We start from the raw sequence: 26,294 nt of genomic DNA, 5'->3' as shown, positions 1-26,294 counted from the left end.
TTCCACAGTCAGGCACCATTCACACCTACTTGGTCCAAGGCCTGAACTGGAAAGAAAATGCCCACCATGGTTGGTTCTAGGAGGAACAAAGTAACCTCACTTGGAGGACTTTTTGCATGACATAGGAAGACCACCAATTTGTTATCTAAGGCAATTAGCCCAAGCAGCCTATTCTTAGGCTGGTAGGGGAGTCACTTGAGGCTTCCCACCCAAGGAAGGGTATCTTATTGCCATTTTATTCCTCTGCTACCTGTAGGTACTCACAGTGCAAGAGGTTAAGTACGGGAACTTTGAGCTTCCATTCGGTATTACTGCTAGTACTTTGCTCAAAATGGGGGTGCAGGGGAATAATAGACCATCATATGAGAGTTCTTAAGTAAGAATCTACTGGTGTGGAGTGGTTGATAAATGACACTATCTCTGCTGGCCAGGGTGTGTGGCTCAGTCAATCTTGTTCATTATCAGAACCAGAAGTATAGGCCCTATAAAAATGACTGCCTTAGAACCTTCAAGGAACTCATCTGTCCCTCCACCTGCTTCCCACATCTCAACCAGTGGGGACAGAGAGGACCAGAGATAAGTATAATCAAGATTTTCATATGGATGATCCAAGTAGTGCCCCCTTGACCTCTGCAAAGCCTTCACGGTCTTCCATAAGTCCATGGATAGATACTCCTATTCTCAGTCCAGAAATTATGCTATATAGGATGAAGTCTTAATATTTTCTATGATCTGTCATGATCAGTCTTCCCAGATCTATCACTTCCCAAATTGTTGGGTGCCTTCTCTGCTAGTCATCAAGCGAGGTGCCAGAGCATGAGGATAAGTAAGATGCTGTAACTTACCAGTTAGGAGTTTCACAGCTACAGATTCAATTCTGTTCTCTGCACTTCATCAGCATCATGACCTGTTGCTCTGAGATTTAGTCTTTTGAACAGAAGTAAAAATCATAGTCTCTACCTCCTAGGCTACTGAATGCTATTTGTCTCAATTATCTCCGGAATTGGCAGTCAAATTCTGGCAAACTAGAGCTCAGGAGTGGGTGAAAAGATCTTTCTTCTACTGTGGGGAAAGGGCTGTAACCTTGGAATGGAGAGCAAGGGGATAAACTCTAGGGTTTCAGGACTTGAGTTCTAAAACAGCCATGGAGTGCCCCAGCCCGTTTCCACCTGGGCTGGCCTCAAGTCCCCCGTTCAGGCTTGGGCTTCAAGCATTGCTTTCATACCCTGAAACTGTTCTCCCTGGACTTGCTGGCTGTGTTCTGGGCAATGGTCTTCCCCTGTTCTTCTCAGACCCAGAGTAGATAGGAAAAGACTATCCTGTTTCCATAAATGCTGAGATGGAGATTTGGGAAGCGGCTCAGGGTCCCAGGGATTTACCCTCTCTTGCTTTCCTCTCCTGAAGTTTTAAAACACAAGGGCCTGTGGGGAAGGCGGGTCTCCTGCCTACCTGTTTGTGTATCTTTTAGTTCAGTTGGTTCCAACATCCCATTCTTCACAGTCCCACCCCACAAGAACCCAGCAAAAACATCTTGGTGAAGACGTTTATTTAATATGTGGGGTGGGGTATTGCTGTCTCTGTCAGTGTGTAAAGGGTGGTAGGGAGACAACCAGAGGGACTTTTGTCCTGGAGTAAGAGGCTGTTCTGGCCCCAGGCAGGGGGGGCAGAGAGCAGACTGAGGGGTCAGGGGAGGTGTGTAAAGGGGTAAGGTGAAGCTCTGCACACATCCTTGGGGACACACAGTCCAGGCCCACCCAGTCACCAAAGCAAGAACCGAATAAATAAAGTGCAACCATGGGGTTTGGGGAGGAAAGAGAGGGCATGGGCACACCCAAGCCCACAGCCCACATTCAGTGCTGCCAGATCTGGCCCACCTCCCAGCCAGATCCTCTTGTCCAATCACCCCTTTTTCCGTCCCTCCATGAGCCAAGCAGGGCCCCTGTGCAGCTACTGGAGGTAGCGATAGGCCTTAAAGCAGTGGTTGCCAGCATCAGCCACCACCACGTGGCCATCCGAGGTCAGTGCCAAGCCCTGTGGGCCATACAGTGGCTCTGCAGATGTGTTGATATAGGACAGGAAGGAGCCAGAGCTGTCGAACACCTGGGGAAGGAGTGGAGAATGAAGGGAAAGGTAAGGTCAGACAGGTAAGAGGCTGCTTGGGGGAGGGGCACAGGGCATAGCAAGAAACCTTACTCTCATGCTATCCCTAGGCCTGACTCACCTGGATACGACTGTTGCCCCCAGTCAGCCACGATGATGTTCCATTGGAGTCCACAGCTACTCCTGTGGGGGCGTTGAACTGCCCATTGCCTTCACCATGGGAGCCAAACTTGAAGAGGAACTCTCCATCGGCACTGTATACCTGGCGGGGGAAGGGGCTAGGGACTGGAGACCTGGCCTCAGGCAGAGGGCGGGTCCATAGAGAAAGATGAGGTGAAGCCCTAAGGTTGAGAACCCCAGATCTATGGCAGTCGCCCACTTCTCCTCAGGTTTCAAATCCACATAACCTATCACCTTTTGGATGTCTCAGCAGATGTCCACTAAGCATATCAATTAAGCAGCACATCTTTCTGAGAAAGCAGCTGTCAAAGTTCTCAATGAGTGGTACCACCCAACTGGCATGGGTCATTCTCAACTCCACCATGTTCTCTGCTTGACAAAGAGTTAACACAACCCTCAACTCTATCTCAAATCCCTTTCAAATATGTACCATATGTATATAACTGTCACACCTTTATCATGACCCAAGTTCTTATCTGGATCACTGCAAGATTAAATCTTCCCACCTCTAGTCTTACCTGAGCCACAGCGATTTTTCTAAGACACACAGGATTGCATTACTCCCCTACCTGCAATCCTTCAAGGACACTCAGCACTCTTAGGAAGAGAGTAAGCCCCTTAACAGGGCACATGGGCCTCACCATCACCTTAGAGCAGTGTACTCCTCATTCACTCTGAAATACATCTGGTTTCTTGAACACCCTATTAGGGTGCCCATCTCCCATTCCTAGGTCCTCCTGTGCCCTTTGCCTCAAACACTCTTCCTTCTCTACCTTCTGGTTAATTCCCACTTCTGCCTTAGGTCTTCCCCAAACAGTCTCGCCTGAATCAAATGCTTCTGCTCTGCACATCCACAGTTCCCTGAACCTCCTTATTAAACAATCTATTATATCATATTGTAATTTTCTGGTTACCATCTTTTCTTTCTTACTAGACAAGCCAAGAAGATAGAGAACGTGTTTGCTTTGTACATTACTGTAACCCCAGCTTCTAGCATAGTGCCTAGGTCAAAGTAGCCATGCCATAAACATTTACTGGTTCAATGAATGATTTCAAGAGGGAAAAAAGGAGATGAGGGAGAAAGGAATCTTGTGGAAGAGGAAAGGACACTGGGACAGTGGTCATGGAGGGAGGGAAGACACTGACCTTCACAGAATGGTTATGGAAGTCTGTTACTACAATCTCATTCTTGTTGTTCACAGCCACAAAATGGGGCCCTGAAATAGAAAGTGGTTGTCAGGGCATTATGCTGAGGTACTGAGTGGGACAGGAAAGAGTACCCAGAATGACACAGTGTCTAAGGCTGGGATAAATTGTCTCCAGGATGATGGGATTAGGGTACAGTGAAGGGGCCAAAATACAGGAGGATGGGTCTTTAGAGTTAGGGTATCCAGGGGAGTTTTCTGGGATGTATTGGGATAGATCTTAGAGCTGTCCTCCCATACCTGCGAAGTGGCGGTCAGTAGCCCCACGGCCCCCAAAGCGTCCAACCAGCTTGCCATTTGGTTGGAAGGTGAAGACACAGCAAGACTTGTTGTCAACCACAATGATATGTCCATTCCGGTCTACAGCGACTCCTTTGGGCCCCATGAGGCGGCCGGCTCCAATCTTGGTCTAGAGATAGGAAAAACCATAAGGGGCTTTATCCTGACTAATAGGGAAAGCATTCCAGGTCTGGCATCAAACCAGAACCTCAGGCTGAGGACAGACCAGAGAGCAACAAGAGGTAGGACTGGACCACTTCAGGCCCTGACCAGCAAGAGGCATGAGCATGGTCAGCTGAGCTGGACACCAAGGGTACCAAGTACAGCAAGTGTGGGCCTCTCACCTTGAATTTGCCCTCAGGGGAGAAGATGCTGACCCAACGGTTGTCATAGTCTGCCACGATAATGTCTCCATTGGTGTCCACTGCCACACCTGTGGGGCGCTGCAGCTGCCCAGGTGAGCGCCCTCGGACCCCAAAACGGAACTTGAACTGGCCCTCATTGGAGAAAACCTAGAGCAGAGGAGCAAGGGAGGGAGCAGGAAGGAGGGGAAACACTGTAGGCACAGAGGGAAGAGAGCAGGATCCCGAGGGAGGAAACGCCCCCATTTATTCAGTCATTCAACAAGCACTCAGTGACACCACGCCAGGGCTAAAGAGGAATCAAATGTGACAGCAGACCTCAGGGAACGTGCAGCAAAGGTGGTGAAGGGGATTGTGAGAGGAAAGGGGTTGGGAGGAATGGTGAGTAAAGGCACCAAGAGAAGGGGATATTGGAGCTAATAGCCCAATAAGGATGCCAAATGATGAACCAAAATCAGCCAAAAAGGGAGGAAATGGAGTTAACAGTGTGTGAAAGCACAGCTGAGTATGGGCACTGCTCAAGGGCCTGTGCTGTGTCATTGGATTGCGGGGAGCACTCTGCTGACCAAGAGGAGTTATATTTTGTCCTGGTTGTAATGAGGAATCATTGAAAATATCTGGGTATGGAAGTGAAAAGATCAAATTTACTTTTATAAAAGAGCACTCTGGTTACAGGGAGAAGTCAGGACTGGAAGCTAGTGAAGCAGTCAGAGGCTGCTACGGGAGTCCAAGTGAGAAATGATGATAGCTTGGATCAAGGAAATAGGCTGAAGGGAAGTAGATAGATAGGAGGAAGACTCAACAGGACTTCACAGCAGACTGGAAAGGGGTAGGTGAAGGAGGACAAAGTGTACAAGGATTAGTCCATTCAGACTATGGGGCTGACAAGGTTACTTTGCTCCTGGAAAGGATGAACCTTACAACTTCCCCTCTTCTACCTCCTCCACCTAAGCTGCCCAGCATGTTTAGATCTCTCCATCCTAGAAGCACCTCCTTTAATCCTCCTTTCCTCTTAAACTAAGCCTTCCGGCTTCTCCTTCACAGCCAAAACATTACTCACTGCATAATTCTCCTACATTCTGCTTTGTTACAGGCTATGGGGATACAAGATGAATCAGAGCCAGGAGCTACCTTGGAGAACCCAGTTTCTAAGCTTTGGCCTTGCTCTTTGATCCAGATCTGCTCCCTCCTTGGTAGCCTGGGCTCCCTGACTCAGCCCCAGCCCCACGTCTTAAGATTTCTAGGGCTGTTTTAACTGGTGTCACCAACAAACATCTCCTCCTCCTGATGCAGATCTTCTAGCAAGCCTTCGTCTGGCCAGCTAGCACAGCACATGGGTTCTGCACTGTTCCTCTGTATCAGGACAGCCCTTGTCAGCATGAGAAGGGAGGTAGCACAAGATAAAGACCAGAAGTGAGGGGGACTAAAAAGTACCATCAGGCCAGCAGTGAGATGGTGCATCCGCCTCCTCTAGTCTGTAAAACTCAGTTTCAGGCTTAACACTGGTGAGGCTTTGTAAGGCTATGTTCTTCTCACCTATTATACTTGGACGACTTCCACTCATCTTTAGATTCTCAGAATTTCCAGGTCACTTCTTCAGAGAACATTAATGACCAGTCCTCACCTTCCTCAAATCAATATATACAGTAAAGTTAGGGCCCCATAACATACTTTTCAGTGCTCTTCATACCAGCAGTCACTTTGTGATTAATTAACTGTTAAACCTCTGCATCCCTTTCTAAGGATACAAGCCCTGCACAGGAAAGGGACTGCCTTTGTTTTGCTTGCTGCTGCATTTTCAGCACTGGTATAGCTTTCAGTGTACAACGGACACTCAACAAACAAATGAAGCCCCAGCTAAATCTCGGGCCTAAACTGGATATTTCCACCTGGAAGCTGTACAGCTACCACAAACTTAACAATGTGAGAAAGTGAACCCATCAACACATACCTGGGCCTGCTCCTGAACGACAACCATCCACCCAGTCTACCAAGTACTGTCATTCTTCTTTCTTTTGGTACTGGATATTGAAATCAGGGCATTTTACCACTGAGCCACATTCCCAGCCCTTTTTGTTTTTTTTGAGATAGGGTCTCATTAAGTTGTTGAGGGTCTCTTAAAGTTGCTGAAGATGGCCTCGAACTTACTATCCTCCTGCCTCAGACTCCCGAGCACGGAGATTACAGGCATGCTCCACTGCACCCAGCTAGTCCTGCTATTCTTTTTTTCTTTTTTGCAGTACTGGGGATCGAACTCAGGGCCTTGTGCTTGCAAGGCAAGCACTCTACCAGCTGAGCTATCTCCCCCAGCCCTAGTCCTGCTATTCTTGATCCCTCCTTCTTCCTCAACATCTGATAGCTCATCATATTTACTTCCCTAATACCTCTAGAATCTGCTGGTGTCCTAGTTTGATCCTTAATATCTCTCCTATGCCATGGTACTGGTAAGTACATCCCTGACTTGAATAATCTAAGTGAGAGAATCAAACAATAAACAAAAATAAAGAAAACTACAATGACAATAGAACAAACTAATGCTTCTAGCAAAGTATGAAAACTTGCTATAGCAAAAGGTTAAGGGAGATCAGAGAAGAAACTGATCAACATTCTGACTGAAGGGAAGGAAGATATTTTCATGAAGACCTGATAAAATTTTTGGATTAAGACAATGACATAATATATACAAATTAAATTCCTAATTCAAAATCACAGAGATTTTTATTCATTCAGAATCACAGAGCTTTTTCTGCTTCGTCAGGTGGTTCTGCTTAATGATGGCTTTGCCTCACCCTACACCACAGAAGGACCAAAAGAGGAGAAGTTCACAAGGATCCCAATCCTTATGAACAAATGGGGGTCTCACATCCCATCTGGATTCCAGTCCATACCAACTTTGAGAACCCTAGAGTAAGAGAAGCAAAATCTCAGCTTTGGCATCTGAGATATGACACTGGGCTAGCGGTGGGAGTAGAAGTCAAAGGAAGACTGCATTAGGAGTAGTAGATGTTTGAGGCCTGTGCTCTCAATTCTGCACCCTTAAACAATGGACAGGCATACATCCTCACTAGGGAGGACAAAGCAGTGCCCATTTTTCTGTGTATGTGACCACGTGAGCACCATGTGTTTACACAACAGGAAAGGTGTGTCCCAAATTTCAACTTTTGTGCCAGGAAGTATCCCTGGCCTAAGGTGATGAAAGAAATTGGAAGGTGGAAGATGTACCCAAGTAGAGACCCAGAACCTGTGCTCCACCCCAAGCCCCACCTCACCATCCAGGCTTAGCCCAAATGCCTCCCCTGTGCTGCAATGGACTTCTTTGTTCCTCTGCCCTTAGAAACAGGGCAGGAATAAAGAGGGTTGATGAGAATTGATAAATTTGGCCACAGAAGAGTTCCTGGTACCGTTAGCCTCCTAAGTGGAAAGCAGGGGCCATTGAGGTAAATGACTTTAGCAGAGTTGGGTCCATGACAAAAGTACCTCAGGGAGGTTCAGGAAATTTAAATGTATAGCTGTTGTGAGGTAAGGATCTTCAGGAAAAAGTTTTGCTACCCAATAACATGTTTCTAATAACTGAAGCACATGGTAGTTAGAAATAATTCCCCGCGGTATAAAATCAAAATCCAAATCATCATCTCCAAAACCATTTACACTCTGACCTCAGCTACCCCTAGTTCCTAATAGTAATCTACTTGCAGCCCTGTTGGGATCCTTCAGTTCTCTGAACAATCCCCTCCAGCACTTTCCTACATCCTTGCCTTTATTTACAGCTTTCACCTGGACAATGATATTTTTAACTACAGCTAATATTAGAAGGTTCACTAGGTGTCAGGTACAGTACATTACATCACAATACTGTCAGCAACCATGAGAGGTGCTTTTCCTAATTTTATACATGAGTTAACTGTAGTTCAAAGAGGCCACATGACTTGTTAGTACATGGCAGAGCTGGGATGCAAGCCCAGGTTTCTGGTTTCAGAGGCTGAGCTTTTAACTGTTAATCCCATTACTGCCCCCTGTCCTGGGCTCTGGACATACTACGAGGAGTAAAGAAAAAAAAAGACATGTTTCCTGGTTTTAAAAAGCTCACAATGCATCAGAGACCATGACCATTCAATGTGGCAGATGCCTTAGTCAGCTGTGTGAGGCAGAAGCAGGACCCACCTGTGAGGTTGCACTACACCTTCTAGCCACTGCAAAGTATCCTCTTTGTTCAAGTGACCCCAGTCCTGCATTAAACTGTTAGCCAACCAAATGACTGAAGAGATTCCAGACAGACAGTATTCCCCCTGGAGCCAGGCTGATACGTTGGAAAAGAGCATGAGAGGGCAGGCTGTATCCTGACCACTAAGACAAAAGGGAGAAGGTAAGCCTGCCAGTTGGCAGCTCATGAGGTAGAGGGGAAGGAGGAATGACCAGATCCTTGAGGTCCAGGAGCTGATGGAACCTGAGCATGGCCAGGGAGGTACAGGCTGTAGACACAGGAAACTGGTGCCTGACTGAAGGTTCTGGTTGCTGTAGTGGCCTTGGGGGACAGGTGAATGGTACTATCTGCAGGGTTTCACCTTTCAGAATGTAACCTGTACACACTATTTTTTCAAGAGGCTGTAGTTTGAGAAACCCTTTTCGGTGAGAGGGAGAGCAGTAAAGGCACTTACCTGGATACATTGGTTGTTGCTGTCTGCTACCACAATGCGACCACTGCTAGCTGCAGACACGCCTTGTAAATTAGTGAATTCACCCTTCTCTCTTCCACGACTGCCTGGAGGAGGGATGAGAGGGAAAAGGATATCATTTGGGCCCCCTCTCCTCCTTTCCCCACCCCCTACCTGAGCCCGCCCCCATCTGGCTCCACCCTCAGCCATCTGTACCAACACGGAAGACGAGTTCGTCCTCGATTGGGTTCTCCTTCCGTTTGCCACCTGTGCTGTACATGGAGCTGGGCCTACGCACCGCCTTCTGGCGCACATGGCTGCCTGGACCACCAGGGGACTTGACACGGCGCTTCACATCGTCAGGGGAAGGTGGCAGGTCCCCAGGACGCAGGGCACGCACACGGAAGGGGCTGCCGCGCACTGGCTGTCCGTAGAGCAGCACTGAGAGGAGCAACTCGCCTTCAGTGCGTGCCGTGTACACAAGCTCATAAGTGCCGTTCTTGTGGTCCACTACAGGCACAGGAATGCGCGTGCCGTCGGGACCTGTGATCTCCGCACGCAGCTCAGCACTGCCTGTGCGCACCAGCCGCCCATCTTTGTCTTTGGTAGTGACAGTGAGCGAGGCGGGTTGGCCCACTAGTGCCTGGCGCAGGCCCTCGCCTGTGGCCACTGTCTCATGTGCAGTGGCACTGGTAGTGAGCAGTGCGCCCAGATTAAGCACCGATCTTCGCAGCCCATCAACCTCAAGGACCAGTTCCAGCTGTGCATTCTCATGTGGCCGTTCTGGGAAAGCCTGAGCTGCCAGTGCTGCCAGCCTCTCTCGCATGTGCTTGCGCACCAGTAACACCTCAGGGGCAGAGCCCAGACGCAGGGCCTGCTCCGCGAAGCTGCAACTACTGCCGATGTGCTCCTGACCCTGGCGCAGTGTGTCTAACTGGCTTTGCAACACCTGAAGAGGCGAGAGGGAAGGAGTGGGTGTGCAGGACTGGCACCAAGGGAGTCTCTGCGACTACTGATGAACTTGTATTACCATGGCATGAAAGAAATATAGAGATGTATGTGACAAGGGATATGCCTGCAGCATCTATGAGGCCATGTTAGGACACAGAAAATAGAGGCTGGGTAAAGGGAAGTGCTGCTGTGGAAAATGAGGAGGGGGGAGGGCAATGGAGGCAAGAAGACATCTCATAGTAGGCAATGATTGGGAAGGGTAAGCAGACACACCTTCTGCTTGGCCCCACAAATAGTCTCCAAGTCGCTGACCAGAGCCTGCTTGCGCTGCTGTAGCGCTTGCTCCAGGTCCTCGAAGGCTGCACTGATCTGGGCCAGGGCTTCTGCCTTGCGCTCTTGCAACTGCTGGCTGATGCCCCCCCACTAAGGCGATAGCTGCAGACAGCTGGTGGCAAGCTGGAGAATTGGAAACACCTCATTAAACAAACCATCATTTTCCCTGGGGCCCCCAGCCTGCTACCCTCTGGAAGATCCTCCACTGAGACCTTCTTGAGACGTTTATTTCTGCTGAACTCTTTCTCTCCCCTCCACAGGACACCTGCCCCACGGACTGAGACACCACTGCCACAGCCTCACCAGCCCTGGTCCCCACCCAGTGCCTACCGGCCACGCACAGCCTCGAGCTGGCGCTGCAGGGCCGCCTTGTGCTGCTCCACCACGTCCGCAGCAGCACGGTGCCATGCTCCCGGTGCTCCCCTGCACGGCACTCTCCACACATGGCTGTCTCACAGGCCTCACAGTAAAATTCCATCGTCTGGCGGTACAAGGACTCTGGTGAGGCAACAGCCAAACACTACCACTCTTTTGCCCTCTCCCCTTCCAATCTGCCCCTCACCTTCCAAGTGCACCCCTACCTGGACCACTCATCTAGAGAAACACCTCTCACCCACAGTCACTCGGCTCCCCGCCATTGCCTCTCCTCCTCCTCCCACCCCAAGTCCTGGCCTCACTGGGCCTCGCTTGGGCCCACCTTGCCTTCATGGTTGGGGCAGGAGAGAGGGCGGCCAGCCACAGCACTGAGGGGGTGGGGGTCCTCAGGGTCGTGGGCCCCATCGGGCGCTTGCTGCATTGCCTCCATGAGGCTGCTGATGAAGAAGTTGTTCTGCAGTGCTGAGACACCCTGCTCAGGGAGGATGGACGTCTGCCGACACACCGGGCAGGACAGCGTCAGGCTCTGGGCAGGGATGTAGTTCTGGAGACATCTGGTCAGTGAGAAGGGGCAGTTAAAGGAAGCGGGTGGGGCAGCATCTGCTTCTTTCCCCCCGTAGGTGTGGACCCCTCTCCTTACAGGTATTCCATTATACACTCATTTTGAAACCTCTCTGACTGACACATATACTTCATCTGCCAGCAGGTATAAAAGGCCTCTCATGACTGAATTGAAATATATCCCTGGGTGCTCTCAGAATAGCAGACATAGCTGCATTCCTCACAGTATGCACAAACACAGTTTTACCTTTCACAGGTGTTTATAAAACCTCAAGAAAATGTACAACTAGCCTCCCCACCCTCTTTTAACTCATTAAACATTTACTGGCTTCCCATTCTTGCCTAATTTGAGCCAAGCTCTGCAGATAAAAAGCTAAAGCACAAAGCTTGCCCTTAAAATAGTTATAGACTTCAGAAGGGAAAAAAATCACAGAAATACAGAATTTAAAGATGTAAACAGTGTAATGATTAAGGACATGAGTCCTGAGCTAGCTGCGTGGGTTTCAACTCCTAGGTCATGACTGTACTGTGGTGGACCCCTGACAACTTACTTAACTTTTATGAGCCAAGGACTCTTCCTTTGTAGGAAGGAGACAGTGCAGACTTCACAGGGTCTGTTAGAGGAGTAAATGTAAAGGACTTGCTTACATTTAAAGAGGATTAAATGTAAAATGCCTGACTTACCAAAGTGCTACATAAGGTAGACTAGTAGTATTGTTAATATACTACTTATCATTAATATAAGGAACACAGTAGATGCAGTCATTATCTGGCTCAGGTGAGTGGAGAAGGTGGCCAGGAAAGGCTTTAGAGGAGGTAATGTAACTAAAATCTTCATGGATAAATAATTATTAGCCAAAACAGAGAAAGATATAGGGATAGGAGGAAGGGTGGTCCAGATACAGAAGAAATCAAGAATCAGCATAGTCTGTGGGGAGCTAGAAACAGCCTGAACTGATTGGAGACAAAGTTCAAACTAAGGAATGGTAAGAGAACTCAAGGAGCTTGACGTTAATCCCAGTAGCAAGAGGGAGCTATAAGAACACAGGACAGGCAGGTTTGCATTTTATCAAGCTCCTTGGCACCAACCTGTGTAGAGGGTAAATTTGAAGGGAAGGAGACATCATCTAGTTAGCATTTATTTATGAGTACATGTACATCAGGAAGCTATACTTCACTTTATGTTAACAGGCTCAGAAAGGGCAAGTAGTCCAAAGTAATAAAGCTGGTGAGCTCTGGAACCTGGATTTAAATGCAAAACAAAGCATGTGCCTAAGCAGTATACTCTTACAGGATTCTAGGAAAGAGATGAGGGAGCCTGGATTTAGGCAGGGGCAACACAGACTATGAAAAGGGAACAAATTTGAGAAGTATTTAAGTTTAACAAGTGAAAAGTGTTGTTTGATTGGTAAGGGGAGTGAGATGAATGTTGGTTGGTTCCTGGCTTCCTCACTTAGCTACCTGAATGGATAGTAGTGACATTCCAGAGGAAGAGAAACAGAGTAACTTATAGAAAGTTTGGTTTTTTCCTGTTTGTCTTACTGAAACAGTAGAATATTCAGGTAGAGTTCCAGTAGACAGTTGGGGGAGAAGACAGGTTAGAAATAGAAATGGGACTGCCATCAACATTTAGATGGCCTCTATATCCAAGGAAGATGATGAAATCAGTCAAGAAGGACAGACAGTGATAAGAGGGACAGAGCATTCAGCATATACTGAACAAGGAGAGCAGAGAGGCCAGAGGTACAACAGTGCCAGGGCAGCAAGATGAGTACAAAAGGGAATTAATACTAACCAGGGTGGAATGCAGCTGAGGGATCAGAAAGGGTGAGGACTGGAAAATGCCCACTGAATTTGGCAAATCTGAGTAGTTTTCTCCAAGAGAGAAAGAAAGAGTAAAAGGAGGGAAGAAAAGCTTAACTGATAAAAGTTGTAAAGGGGGAGTCAGGAAATTGAATGGGAATGGGATTGAGGGATTGGATGGCACTGGAGGGGGACAAGAGGACAGAGAGTTTTTCTATGTTTATACTGGGAGTTTTGAGCATGTTTATAATTTAAGAAGGGCGCAGTAGAGAGGGAGAGATGGAAGGAATTAGCAAACCAACAGTACAAAGACTTTGGGATAGGGAGAATGGCTTGGGTTGTCCTGAAAGGGACGAGTGGAGTGAACACCATCCTCTGATGAAAGGAAGGGGGAAAAAAGAGGTGGATTTAGAGGAGCACAGGGGCAAAGTCCCAGAGAGGATGCCTAACTTGCCTCAGGCAAGATCAGCAGCAGTGAGAACAGGAGAGAGGAAAGAGGGAGGAGTCAGAGGCTGTGGTGACTGGGATTAGTCACTGCCCCAGGGAAGGGGGGGTGCATGACACTTACTAGAAACAGACATCAGGATTGTAAGCAGCTGTATTTGAAGACCACAAATTTGTGGAGGGAAGACCTGCATCACACAAACTCTCCATATTCTTAATCTCTTCTCTTAATGTTCCCTATACCTTTTCCCCTAATGAAATAAAATTTAACACATACTATGTGTCAGGCACAATTTTAAGTGCTTCACAAATATTAGCTTATTTAATTGTGACCTACTTTTCCCTGAAGTCCTCTCAAGTAGAGGGTGGTTTTTGTCTCATATTCCACATTCCACAGGGTCAGAGGTGGGGTGGAGCCCCCACTCTTCCCAACTGGAACATTCTATTTTTCTTCAGCTCTTTTGAAGCTCATGCCTCTGTACCACCCCTCTTTGTCACTGTCTCCACTGACCTAATGGTTGCTCCCCCATTGCTGAAGTCTTTTTCCTGACTCACTCTCTTTTATTACATATCCCAACTCCCTCACATTCTGCCATCGTTGTCAGTGGCTCTGATCGCCACAAAATGACCTGTCACCACTGTGATTTCTTGATTTCTTAATTCCCCCAATGATCGCCCCCAGTGATCTTTTCTTCCACTTCACCCCAGCTGTCTACCCATGCTCCTACCACCAACCACATCTTATCAACTGCCACTGCATCAACTCTGAAATCTCTCTGGTCCCTGCAGTTCTTTTCCCAGTTCACTTATTCTAGCATTACTCCTGCAAAATACCTTCTAACTTATCAATTCCTCCTTCCCATCTGTTGAGTGTACCTGGCTTACAATAACCAAGTTTCCTAACTAGTCTCTTGTTTCCATTCTTCTATACTCCATTTTCCATATAACCAAAGTAAACTTTAAAAAAAAATTATTTTTTAAAATTAAATTATTAATTAAAAAATTTATTTATTTATTTATTTATTTATTTATTTATTGGTACTAGGAATTAAAAAAAACTTTTTAAACATTTTTATTTTTTATTTTTTTTAAAAGCAGAATTCATTGAGGCACTTCATTGTATGTATGTTTTACATCCCTAGAAAAGAATCCCAGGTTTTTTCCTCCTGTGTGTTTTTGTCTTGCTTCTTCATGGTCCGTGATGCCAGTTGAGGTTGTCAATACAATGAAACCAAACTGACAGGACAGGAGCAGATTATTCTGCCATTTTTCTAGGTCTTTGAGCTGCACATCAAATCTGGGGCTGATCACATTTGTTTAACCGGCCTGTGAGGTTGACAACAATTTTCCCAGTTCTGTGATCATCAATGATTTCAAATTCGCCAATGTAACCATGCTTCATCACCACAGTTAGAAACTGGACGATGACTTTGGAGCAGAGCCTAATAAGGACCTGGCGTTTGCCTCTCTTTTTGGCATTGTTGATGCTCTTGAGAACATCAGCTGGAACATTCATGCACACCTTTATGGCGGCATGAAAAGATGGCAGAAGAGCTAAAATTTTTTGAGATAGGGTCTCACTAAGTTGTCCAGGCGGGCCTTGATTGATCCTACTGCCTTAGCCCCCTCCAAGTTGCTAGGATCACAGGCATGCACTACTACCATGGTGGAAAAAAAGCTCACTTATATCACATTATTTTGTGAAGAGAGAGAGAAAGAGAGAGAGAGAGAAAACATCCAATACTTTCCCTCACACTTAGGATAAAATCCAAACACTCTCCTAAAACCTACAAGTGCCCCTATGAACTGCCATGACTGATTTCACCTCCTCCTCATTTCCTCCTCACTCAGTCATACATACTAGCTTCTTTTCTGGTCTCTGAACATGCCCTGATTACTTCTTCCCTAAGGTTTCTGCCCAGATTTTCTGTTGCCTACAATAATCTACACATCTATTTGTTCTCGTTGTCAGGACTCAGGTCAAATGTAACCTCCTCATAGCTGTCCCTTGGTGACCACACAGAATTGTCTCCAGCCCAGTCACACTCATTACAGTTTGTTTACTACAAAACACTTAGCAGAAGCTGCAACTCTTTTTGTTTATTCACTTGCTTACTATCCATCACTAACCACTAGAGTATAAGCTCTTTGAGAGCAGGGATCAAAGGATAAATGAGTGACTTGTAGTTAAGAATGAAGGTTCTGCAGTCAAACCTGGATTCAGATCTCAGCTATTTACATGCTGTGTAGCCTTGGCCATATTTCTTACTTAATGACCCTGAATCTTAGTTCCCTCCTCTCTAAAATGGGGGTAATAAAGTATCCATTGTGAAGATTAAGTAAATCAATACATGCAAATCCTTTAGAAAGTCCCTGGCAAACAGCAATCAATACATTGTAGCTATTGTTATTATAATTTCATAGGCACCTGTTTTCTTCAGGAGTACACAGTGATCTGGGCACAGGAGAAAGTGCAGAGATGTCCAATTACAGTTCTGATCCAGCACTGAGCAATCATAGGTTTAGCAAATGCCCAAGTTATGAGGGAACTGTGTAGGGGCTAGTCAGATGATCATCCATAGGATACAGGATGGGCAGGAAAGAAAAGAAGGTCAGGGTAGAGTCAGTGACTGGGAGAGAAGGGAGCAGTTGAGCGGGGCTAGATTTCATAGGGAGTCAAAGATGGCATAGTGACAGAGGGGTAATGAAAGCCACAAGAGCCACAAGTAGAATACTTAAGTTTTTTTTTTTTAATATTTTATTTGTAGATGGACACAATACCTTTATTTTATTTATTCATATGCAGTGCTGAGGAATGAACTCAGTGCCTCACACATGCTAAGCAAGCACTCTACCACTGAGCTACACTCCCAACCCTAGAATATTGAAGTTTATGACCACAAAATTGGTATTATTCCAGGTCATGACCAGATTGAGACCACTGTTGGTAGAAAGTATACTGAGGTGGAACAGGGAAGAAACAGGGACAAACTAAGAAGCATTAAGTAGTTAGTGAAGTCCCCAAGTTGACAGAAGAACTTGTGAGCAGTAAGGATGAGGTCACTTCCTATTGATGAGGGGAGAAAGCAGTGAAGCTAGAATCTGAAAAGAACAGATCTGGAAGGAAGCAGTGCCTTGGACAAAGCCATGTTTCAGTGGAGACAGGACGCAGAGCGAAGGCTTGGATGGAGGTGAAGGTGAGAAGGACCCAAGGACCAGCACATCCAAGAAAAAGTCATAAGGGGTGAGGGTCAAAAAGAGAATACAGTCAAAATACAGATGTGACCAAGCATAAAATCCTGCAAAGGCTTTATGTGGTTTTCAGGGGCAGGCACAAATTCCCTAACAAACAGATCAAGCACACATGGTCTGGCCTCCAGTTCCTTCTCCAGCTTTGTCCCAGGCATTCTCAATACACTTGCTCTGCTCCAGCAGAACTGGAGAGCTGCTTCTTTCATGTTCTCCTGCCTGCCTAGAATGCTCTTCCAACTTCCTTTACCTAGTTAATTCCTGTTCTTCCTCAGCATTGCACCTAGGGAAGCTTCCCTGATTCTCTAAACTGTAACAGATCCTACCTTCCAAGTTATCATGGCTTAGCACTTTATCTGCAGCACTAACTAAGGGTGCAATATTACATTTATCCATAATCTGACTATATAATTATTTGGTTACTATCTTCTTCACTATAATATGGTCTTTGTTTTGGGAGGCTTGTTTTGTTTTGTTTGCAGTACTGGGGATGGAATGCTGTACACTGAATTACATCCCCAGGTCTTTTTATTTTGTATTTTTGAGACAGGGTCTCACAAAGTTTCTCAGGCTGGCCTCAAACTTGTGATTCTCCTATTTAAGCCTCCCAAGTTGTTAGAATTACAGGTATGTGCCACTATGCCCATCTACTATAATATAGGCTACTTAAGAGTAAAGATCTTATCTGTTTTTGCTCATCATCACATATTCAATGCCAGGGACAGAGTATGATATGTAGTAGTTGCTCAATAAATAAATATTCAATGAATGAATGATGGTTAGAAGACTAGAGGCTGGGAGGAATTGCCTTTCAATCAATGCCTGAGCATGACAATGAGGATGGGGCAGGGAAGGATAGACCTAGCTTCAATTATCCTCCTACTAGTCGCGAAATCCACAGTGCCAGAGCTGATTAAGAGACTCAGCACTGTTTGATATCTCTGTGGTACCAAAAGTTGCCTTGGGATCTGGGAAGGGGCAGAGAAAAGCCTTTTTGGGAAGGAACCCTGGCCTAGTTAGCAGATTCTAGAACTCACAGGTTCTTGCAAACAGGTTGGGGATCACCTGCTTCCCTCACATGAGTGAATGTTTTCCTCACCTACTATAGATCTGTGCATACCATTTCCCTCTTGCGGTGCCTGCAAGGTCCTCCTCCATCCCCAGTATACAACCCCCTCACCTCTCACAGAAGGTATGCAGGCAAGGCAGAACTTTGGGGCACCGGTATCGATCCAGGCAGATGCTGCACACCAGGAATTGCTTGTCCATTGGCTGCACTTCTGGGCCAGGGCTGTCCTCCCTCTTTGCCATGGTGACCACAGATGGCTCCTGCCACTTACACCAGCCTGTGTACAGAGAGACGGTCAGCAGCAGGGAAGCCAGCACTCCCTCTTTCCATCTAATCCCCACCACTCAAATCCCCTGCAGAGAAATGCACCCCTCTCTTCCCTAACAGGAGCAGGATAGGGCAGTGACTAGAAGGAACAGGGTAAAGTGGGTGTGATGAGTGAGCCCTGAGCATGGTGATCTGTCTCACAGCAGACTTGGGTTAACCTGGCTCAGTCTCTTGCTTATCAACTGTGTGACCTTAAACAAGCCTTCTCTAAGCTTCAGTTCCTAATATGCAATCAGGTGAATAATAATTCCCTACCTCAAATGGTTGTTTTTCTTTTTATTTATTTATTTATATGTGGTGAATCAAACCCAGTGCCTCACACATGAGAGGCAAGCGCTCTACCACTGAGCTACAACCCCAATCCGGTGGCTGTTTTTAGAATATGAAATAGTACACACAAGGTGCATGACACAGGGATGACCCTCTTCACTGACACACCCACTCTTCATCTCTTCTGCCTCCCCCAAACCCTCCTCCAAGAGGCTTTCCAAACTGGGTATGGTGGCGCATGCCCAGAATTCCAGCTACTCTGGAGGCTGAGGCAGGAGGATCACAAGTTTGAGGCCAGCCTGAGCAACTCAGTGAGACCCTGTCTTGAAATAAAAAACAAAAAGGACTGTGGGTATAGCTCAGTGGTAGAGTGCTTGCCTAACATGAGACGGAGAAGTTCCATGACCAGTACTAAGGGGGGAAAAAAAAGCAAGTAACAAAGTAACAAGTAAATACAAAATTACATGACAGTGTCACATCAGTGTCAGGGGAGTACTACAAAGACTAAGAGGATACAATGAAAAAGAACACTTCTAACTGAATAATCAGGGAAGGGCTCTCCAAGCAGGGAACTTAAGCAAAACTGAAGATGAGAGAAAACTGGTAGGGTTGAGGATGGGTAACAACAAGGAATCAGGGAGAAAATCATTCTAGGCTAAAGAAAAAGCATATGAAGGTTCTTAGGCAGAAGGCTCGTGGACCATGTGGTTAAGGGGTGAATTTGAGAAATTGGCAGAGATGAGATTATAAAGGATTTGTAGGCTAGGTTAAGAATATGATTTTATCCTAAGGTAGAGAAAGGGATGATATACTTTACAAGCATAAAAAAAATTAGAAAGTTATTCTGGTAACTATTAGAACTGAAGAAGGAGAGAAGCAAGGGTGGAATCAGGGAGACCATTTAGGAAGCCACCCCAGTCTTTAGGTTAGATGATGTTGGGTATTAGCAGAGCTACAGGCAGAAAAGTGAACTATTAGGAGAAACAGTCATGAAGCAGAATCAAAAGGATATCATGATGAATTGGACATATGAAGGAAAAAGGAAAATCAATAATGATTTCCAGATTTCTTACTTGAGCAAATGGTGGGCCATTAACAGACAGTAAAAGCTGAGAAGAAGCTGGGCACAATGGCGGCCACCCGTAATCCCAGCAATTTGGGAAGCTGAGGCAAGAGATCTTGAGTTCAAAGCCAGACTCAGCAAAAGTGAGGTGCTAAGCAACTCAGTGAGACCCTGTCTCTAAATAAAATACAAAATAGGGTTGGGGATGTGGCTTGGTGGTCGAGTGGCCCTGAGTTCAATCCTTGGTACCCCTCTTACCCACCCTCCCAAAAAAGTTGAGAATTTTGTTGGGGCATTTTGTTCTAGGCATGCTGTTTAAGGTGTCTCTGTGATGTTCAGGTAAAGTTGTCAAGTAAGGAACAGAACACAGGAGTTTAAGAGAGAAGTCTGGGCTGGTTATTGATTTGGAATCATTGGGATATCAATGGCACTTAAAGCAATGAGAATGGATGAGATCATCTTGGGATATACAGTGAAGAATGATAAGAAAAGGGCTGCACCTAAAGGAGCAGAGCCAGCAAAGGCTACTGAGGTGAACCTAGTAGGGTGGGAAGAGAGTGTAGAACCAAAGAGACCCAGGGAGACAGCCTCAAGAAAATGATGGGGTTGCTGGGCACAGTGAGGCATGTCTGTAATCACAGCTACTCGAGAGGCAGATATAGGAGGACCTCATGTTTAAGGTTAGCCTGGGCAACTTAGCAAGCCCCTGTCTCAAAAAGTGAAAAAGGCTGGAAAGGGTGTGGTAGAGCATCCCTGGGTTGAATTCCCAGGACCATTAAAAAAAAAAAAAAACTGTGTGTGTGTGTGTAGGGGGTGTATGTAGTAAGACGGACTGAAAAGTATTTACCAGATTTGGATGTGGCAAGTGGTAGGGACAGGAGCCAGGACAGAGTGACTAAATAATGCATGGGAGATGAAGTTAACATAGCAGACGTAGGCAATTCATGTCAGAAATTTGGTCATGAAGGAAGACAAAAAAATAGCCACGCTATTTCAAAACAGGTAGTAACTAGGACCAGGTCACCAATGCTGTCCCCAATTAGATATACCATGAGTCTCTCTAAAGACAATGAATGAATGAATGAATGCATGCATGCATGCAAGGGGACAGTTCAGAGCTCTCTTCAGGTGTGGGAGGAAAAGAAGGGCTGAGCTGTACTTGCTTTATGTTTGTGTGAGAGTGGGCATGGGAAGGTTGGGAAAATTCTCTCCTGACATGAGAACTGGGGTCCTGAGTTTCTCTCCAGATGTGAATCTGGAGACTTAATACCAGGATCACATAGCAAAAGGGAAGGCAAAGTGAGGGTTGGCAGAATGAAAAGGAAGCTGCTAGAAGCAAACTGAAGCTCCAGTCAAGAGAAGGGAGGAAGAGTAGGAGTGGTCTTGCAGAGCCCTGCTGGGGCAGCTGAATGTCAGACTCCGCCTCTCTCCAAGCCCCAGGGGCTCTCCCAGACTGTCACACAGGGGCGGGGATTGGGCTATATCCAAGGACCAACAGCTCCTCCCTCCCTTCCCCTTCCTGCTTCAGTTCCCCACCCAGACTTTACTGGGTGTACAGCTGATGAGGCCACATCCCAGAGTGAATCTAAGATTCCCTTCCTCTTCTGGGCTCCTAGACCCACCTCTCCCATCTGTGCTCTAGAGATCAGTCTCCAACAGGCAGTGGTTCAAGTGGACAATTTATCATAACAGATACTTAGAGGGTCTTAGATTCAGGGCTGGATTTTACCCTCCTTCCTTCAGCTGCCTTGTGCCACCCCTACATCCTTAATCCCACCCATCCTTTATGGCTCAGTTCTAAAGGCATCTCATTCCCTCATTCAGCATTTACTCAATACCTCTGTTGGGGATACAAAGTTATATTGTCACAACTCAGCTTCATGGATTCCACAATCACTGCAATGCAATATGATGAGGACCATAAGGGAAAACAGATTGTTCTGGGAACACACACACACAAAATCACCTAACAGATCTGGAGCAGGAGTACGTCCAGAGGTTGGAGGTCAAGGGAGATTTAAGGAAAGTGACATTTTAGCTGAGAACTACAAAATGAGTAAGTTACAGAGAACATGGGACCTTCTGCCTCAGGAGACTGCATCAAACACAGTCACAGGAGAGGGCTAAGAAATGAGAGGCAGAGGTAAGTAGGATCTACATCACACAATATTTTGCTGGCCCTATTAAGGAGTTTAGACTTTATCCTCCCCTGCTGAGGTATTTAGACTTTATCCAAAGAGCCAAGGAAAGTTTGGTGGTGGTTGAGGGAAAGGAAGTTTAAGCATAGAGTCACTGAAGTATATTTTTTACTGCTATGGGAAAAAGAGCTTAGAGGGTTAAGAGTGGAAGGTTAAAAGGCTGTCTTGATTGGGGTAGCAGGAAAGAGTCAGTTAAAATGGATTTCATAAGGAGGAATCTACCTAACTTGGTAATTTTTTTTTGTTGTTGTTGTTGTTGTTGCTATTGCCACTATAGTGAGGACTGAACCAGGGACGCTTTAAAACTGAGCTACACCCCCCAGCCCTTTTTATTTTGAGACAGTGTCTCACTAAGTTGCCCAGGCTGTCCTTGAACTTGCAATCCTCCTGCCTCAGCGTACCAAGTAGCTGGAATTACAGATGTGTGCCACTGTGCCTGGCAACTGGTTGGTTTTACAGGACAATCAAGGGAGAAGAAGGAATTTAAATGATTCCTAGTTTTCTAGCTTAGAAACTGGAAGAAGACTAATTTGCATGAGATGGTGATGAGTTCAGTGTTCAATACAATGAATCCAAGGAATGCCAATATTTAAGACATAGGCCCAGGAAGCAAAGGCTGCAAAGAAGATTGAGAAGGTACAGTCAGAGGGGGTAGGAAAAGCAGAAAAGAGACATATGAAGGCCAAAGGAGAAAAAGAACTTCACAACTAAGGGAGTGATCTTTACTGTGAAATACCACAGGGAGACCCCATGATTTTAAGTCCAAAAGAAGCAGTCATTAACCTCAAAGAGTGTAGTTTCTGGGAGCTGGAGAAGAGGAAATCAGATAAAGAGAGTAAAGGAAGAAGTTGATTTTGGACAAATGAAGACATCTAGTGCTGTCTCTACTAGATACTTGACATCTACAAAAAATGTTTCTAGGCTCTTCAGCTTCTCCAAATCCCCAAACAGCATCTAATTTTTCCCACTACTTCATTCTGCAACCTCACAAAATTTTCATTTATACATGACTTACACAGTCATGGGTGGAGATGACCAAGGCACGGCTGAAAAGTGTATTCAAGAAGTCAGCTAGGCTCACTTGCTAAAATGACTCACACCTACTTTCTAGCCTCCATGTGTATTTGATCATTTGAGACCTGAGCAAAATAACAAATGACTGCAGGATACAGTTTTTGGGCTTTCTCTGGAACAAAAGAAACCTTGGATGAGGTAAAGTTCTCAAATCCAAGGAACCCTTTCACTAAAGACTGGTAGAAAAGGAAAGTGATGAAACTCACACTATCAATCTCACCACTACTCCCTTAGTAGTGGTATGAACCAATCCAATCAAACTTCTCTGGGCCAAACCCTTCACTGGGGATTGGAGGAACAAAGTTGAATCAAATGTGCTCCCTATCTTTCACAAGTGTTTAGACTACTGTGGGAAATAGACATATATCATAACTATAATGTGATAAGTACCATGACACTGACATTGTCAAACTTCTATGGCAGAAAAAAATTTAACTTGGTAGAGAATAAAAAAGGATTCCAGAGGAAGGGATGGTTGGACTGGGTCTTGAGGGACAAGCAGGAGATTGATAGGTACATTGGACAACCAGTGAGTAAAGGAAGAGAAACAAAAAATTAACAAAGAGAGATTAGTTGGGCAAGAGAGCAAGACTCAACTGCATCTTGGACATCTCTAACAGGAAAATGCACAGAGGCGCTAGTCCAATTCATTTTCCCCTGACATACTCTTCTTGCTGTTTCTCATTTCCATAGAAAGTACCAACATTCACCCAGTCACATCGGCCAGAACCCTAGTAATCTCAATTCTGACTTCTCTTTCACCTTTCAGATATAAGCTCTGACTATATCCTTGATGCTCTAAAATGTGTCTAGGTTTAAAAAGTCACATTTAGGATTTAGTCCTCACTGTCACTTATTCTACTAACACAAGATAAGACTGGTTAAGTTCTTTCCCATCCACTTATAAATTGGGAGGGCGGTGGTCTTTTGTTCTCAAATCTGAGATTCCTAAGGCTCTCTTTCAAGTCAAAGGTCCCTACAGATTTTAATACATGTACATGATGAAATCTCATCTTATATTAACTTGATTATTTGACTATTAGTTTCCCCCATAAGATTAGGTGTGTTAGAGGGTGGTCGCAGTTGCTCCCCGCTTCCAAAATAAATGTTTACTGAGTTTAAGTCATCCATGATGTTCCCTCTCTGCACCCTCTACACCAACCATACAGCTTTTCTGTTTTTCTGAAGGCAGGCTGTACTATTTCAACTATGGTCCTCTTTTCCTCAAGTTCTTTTCTCAGCAAGCATGTCATTGTCCCCTAGGTGGCTGAGGCAGTACCTGGCACATAGAAGATACTCAATATATGTTGGTGACAGGAGAGCCATGTTTAAATCTCCGCAGTTCTGTTTCAACAGAAAGGCAAAAATCTAAGGCAATAACAAGACAAGTGAATGAAGTTCTAGGAGAGAGCTCCACTTAAGATAAGGAAATTTTCCCACAGCAGAAGGTAGTAAGTGCTCTGTCACTGGAGGTATCCAAGCCAAGATAGGCAGGGCACCTGTCAGGCCTGCAGCTCTGATTCCAATTCTGCAGCAAACCACAGCCCTGATTAGGGAATGAATGGGCACTTGTGAGAGGGACAGATTGGCATGGAGAGACCTGTGAAGAAGACCTCTGTACCTGTTCTTCATTCCAGATGTATTTTCCTGGTGGGGCCAATCCTGGATGTTTGGGGTCCACATCAGACCCCCACATCAGAAACATGCCCAGGGCCTGCCTCCAGCCTGACTGATCTCCCTGGGGTGCAGCCTGCCCTTCCAACCTGCAACCATCTGTCCCTGCAGGTTTGCAGTCCAGAATTTTAAGCCAAGTCCAGAAAGGAGGAGGTCAGAACCAGGGAGGGGCCTAGGGTTCTCCAGTCGGAGCCCAGGCTGCAAAGGAGTCAGAGGGGTCCTTTCCTACAAGTAACAGCCTCCTTGCTAAGCTTCCTGTCCAGACAGCAGTGCCAGAGGAGGAAAGGATGTCCTCCATCCTGTGTGGTGGGCCTCTGGGTGCCCAAAGAGGATAGACTGGGGGACAAGGGGTGGAGGTGCCTGCACCAGGGAGAAAGGAAACCTTGGGACAAGCTAAACCGTAAGATTCCAGAGTCCCACTCAGCAACCCCACCCACCCTCCACCACCCTCGGCCGCAGCATTCACCACCCTCCGCCAACACACACAAGCTCCCAAACCCCTCGCTCCTAAAAGGCACCATCACCCATCCACCCGCGCTAACCCGCCTCCCCCGCCCCCCTCCCGCCCCGCAAACATGGACCTCACGTGAGCAGTCACAGCCCGAAGAATCCCCCCGTTGCTCTCATGGTCATGGACACGCCTCACGTGGACAGAGGCAGGAACAGCTTTTGAAAAGCATCTGTGCCCCCACCCACAGACCCTCGGACAGACACACAGCCGCTCAGACCCGGACCCACACCCAGGCACATAGGGATAACCAGCGCACCCTTGGGGCCCGCCCGTCGCACTCACGGTGTTCGAGCAGGATGAGAGGGCAAGGCCCGGACTGCAGCCACTCGGAGGGGCCCGCGGCGCTGCCCCCGCTGCCAGCGCCCGTCCGCCCGGCCCTGCCCGCGGCGCCGCCCCAAGTCCCGCGCCTCCTCCTGTCCCCGCGCCGGCGCCGCCGCCGGACCAGCCGCACAGGCCGGAGGGAGGGGCTGGGGCGGGGCTGCGGACCGGTCGGGGGAGGGGGCAACTCCAGTCCCGAAGACCCACCCCCGCCCCGCCCGACGCCACGGAGGCCCCGCCCACTCCCTGCCCGTCTGCCCCCGACCCGCCTGCACCGCCTCCCCAACGCCCCTGCGGCTTTAGCCCGCGCTGCCTTCTGCGGTGCGGCTGGGGAGCCGGCGAGCCGGATCCCGGATCTCATATCCCGGATCTCCGCCACCTGCCTCCCGCTCCCGAATGCCCTGGAAAGGGCGGTGTGATCGATCTCAGGTACTGGGATGAGGCGCCTTTAGGAAAAAGCTGCTGGATTAGCAGGGATTTCCGACTCTGGGAACCCGCCCTGGCTGTCTCCTGAATTTCTTGAGGGGTGCCTATGAATTTGCTAATTTGGTTTCTGTTGAGTAGGAGAGAGCAGGGATCATTTGTACCTCCGCATGGAACTCTGGAGAAAGGCAATACTCAAAGCCCTGGGAAAAGGGGTTCGCAGGATTGATAGGTGAGTCTGCTTGCCTCCGGAGCCCTCTTGTGAGAAAATTATGGTTCGGACCATCCAGCGACTCCCTTCCTCACACCAAAGACTCAGAATCGTTCTCACAATCATTGCATTTTAGAAAAGCAGCCGAGATGGGAAATAATAAAAATTATAAGAGGGATTTTGTGCTTATTATGTGCTAGACACAGAACTAATCACTTTACATACATTACCTCATTTAATACTCATAACCATAATAGATAGCTTCTTTTATTTGCCCCGGTTTACAATGGGAAGAACAGGACTATGGCTCCCCAAGGCATTAACCTTAATCACTCAGAAACTGGTGGAACAAGGATTTGGGTGCTACCACCAGTCATTTGGAGACTCAGTGCCCTTATGTTGAAAGAGCCCCAGTAGCCCCCAAATTGCCCCCTGCTCAATAATCAAGCTCCAGTCAGATGACTTTAGACAAACCAAAGCCCAGGAAGTCTTCCTGGGAAATTCTGTATCCATGACAATCAGACTTGTGTGGATCCCAGTGCTAGGAGAATCTGCTGACTGGGTTGTCCCCTTTCTCCAGCCCTCCAGAGCAGGAGAATGCTGAAAAATTCTGAAGCTTTCTTTGGTCAAGGGGCAACAGAAGTAGTGACACCGGGGTCCAG

General features: G+C 46.9%; 1 protein-coding gene and 1 pseudogene across 1 annotated transcript; both read right to left on the bottom strand.

The window, feature by feature from the left end:
• Nucleotides 1-1,529: 1,529 nt before the first annotated feature.
• On the bottom strand, nt 1,530-25,134 carry Trim3 (tripartite motif containing 3). Its single transcript, XM_047518565.1, is given in 14 exon segments — nt 1,530-2,100; nt 2,222-2,362; nt 3,427-3,497; nt 3,726-3,894; nt 4,109-4,276; nt 8,782-8,885; nt 8,995-9,727; nt 10,003-10,149; nt 10,151-10,185; nt 10,382-10,453; nt 10,456-10,543; nt 10,760-10,991; nt 17,675-17,840; nt 24,963-25,134. Coding segments are annotated over 13 exon segments (2,244 nt in total). The 5' UTR covers nt 17,806-17,840; nt 24,963-25,134; the 3' UTR covers nt 1,530-1,947.
• LOC124958363 (40S ribosomal protein S15a-like) lies at nt 14,347-14,761 on the bottom strand (annotated as a pseudogene).
• Nucleotides 25,135-26,294: the final 1,160 nt, after the last annotated feature.

This window comes from Sciurus carolinensis, chromosome 11 (genome assembly GCF_902686445.1).
Source record: "Sciurus carolinensis chromosome 11, mSciCar1.2, whole genome shotgun sequence".
In the NCBI taxonomy this organism is placed as follows: domain Eukaryota; kingdom Metazoa; phylum Chordata; class Mammalia; order Rodentia; family Sciuridae; genus Sciurus; species Sciurus carolinensis.
The sequence above is the reverse complement of the archived record's forward strand: the minus strand, read 5'-3'. Positions and strand labels throughout refer to the sequence as shown.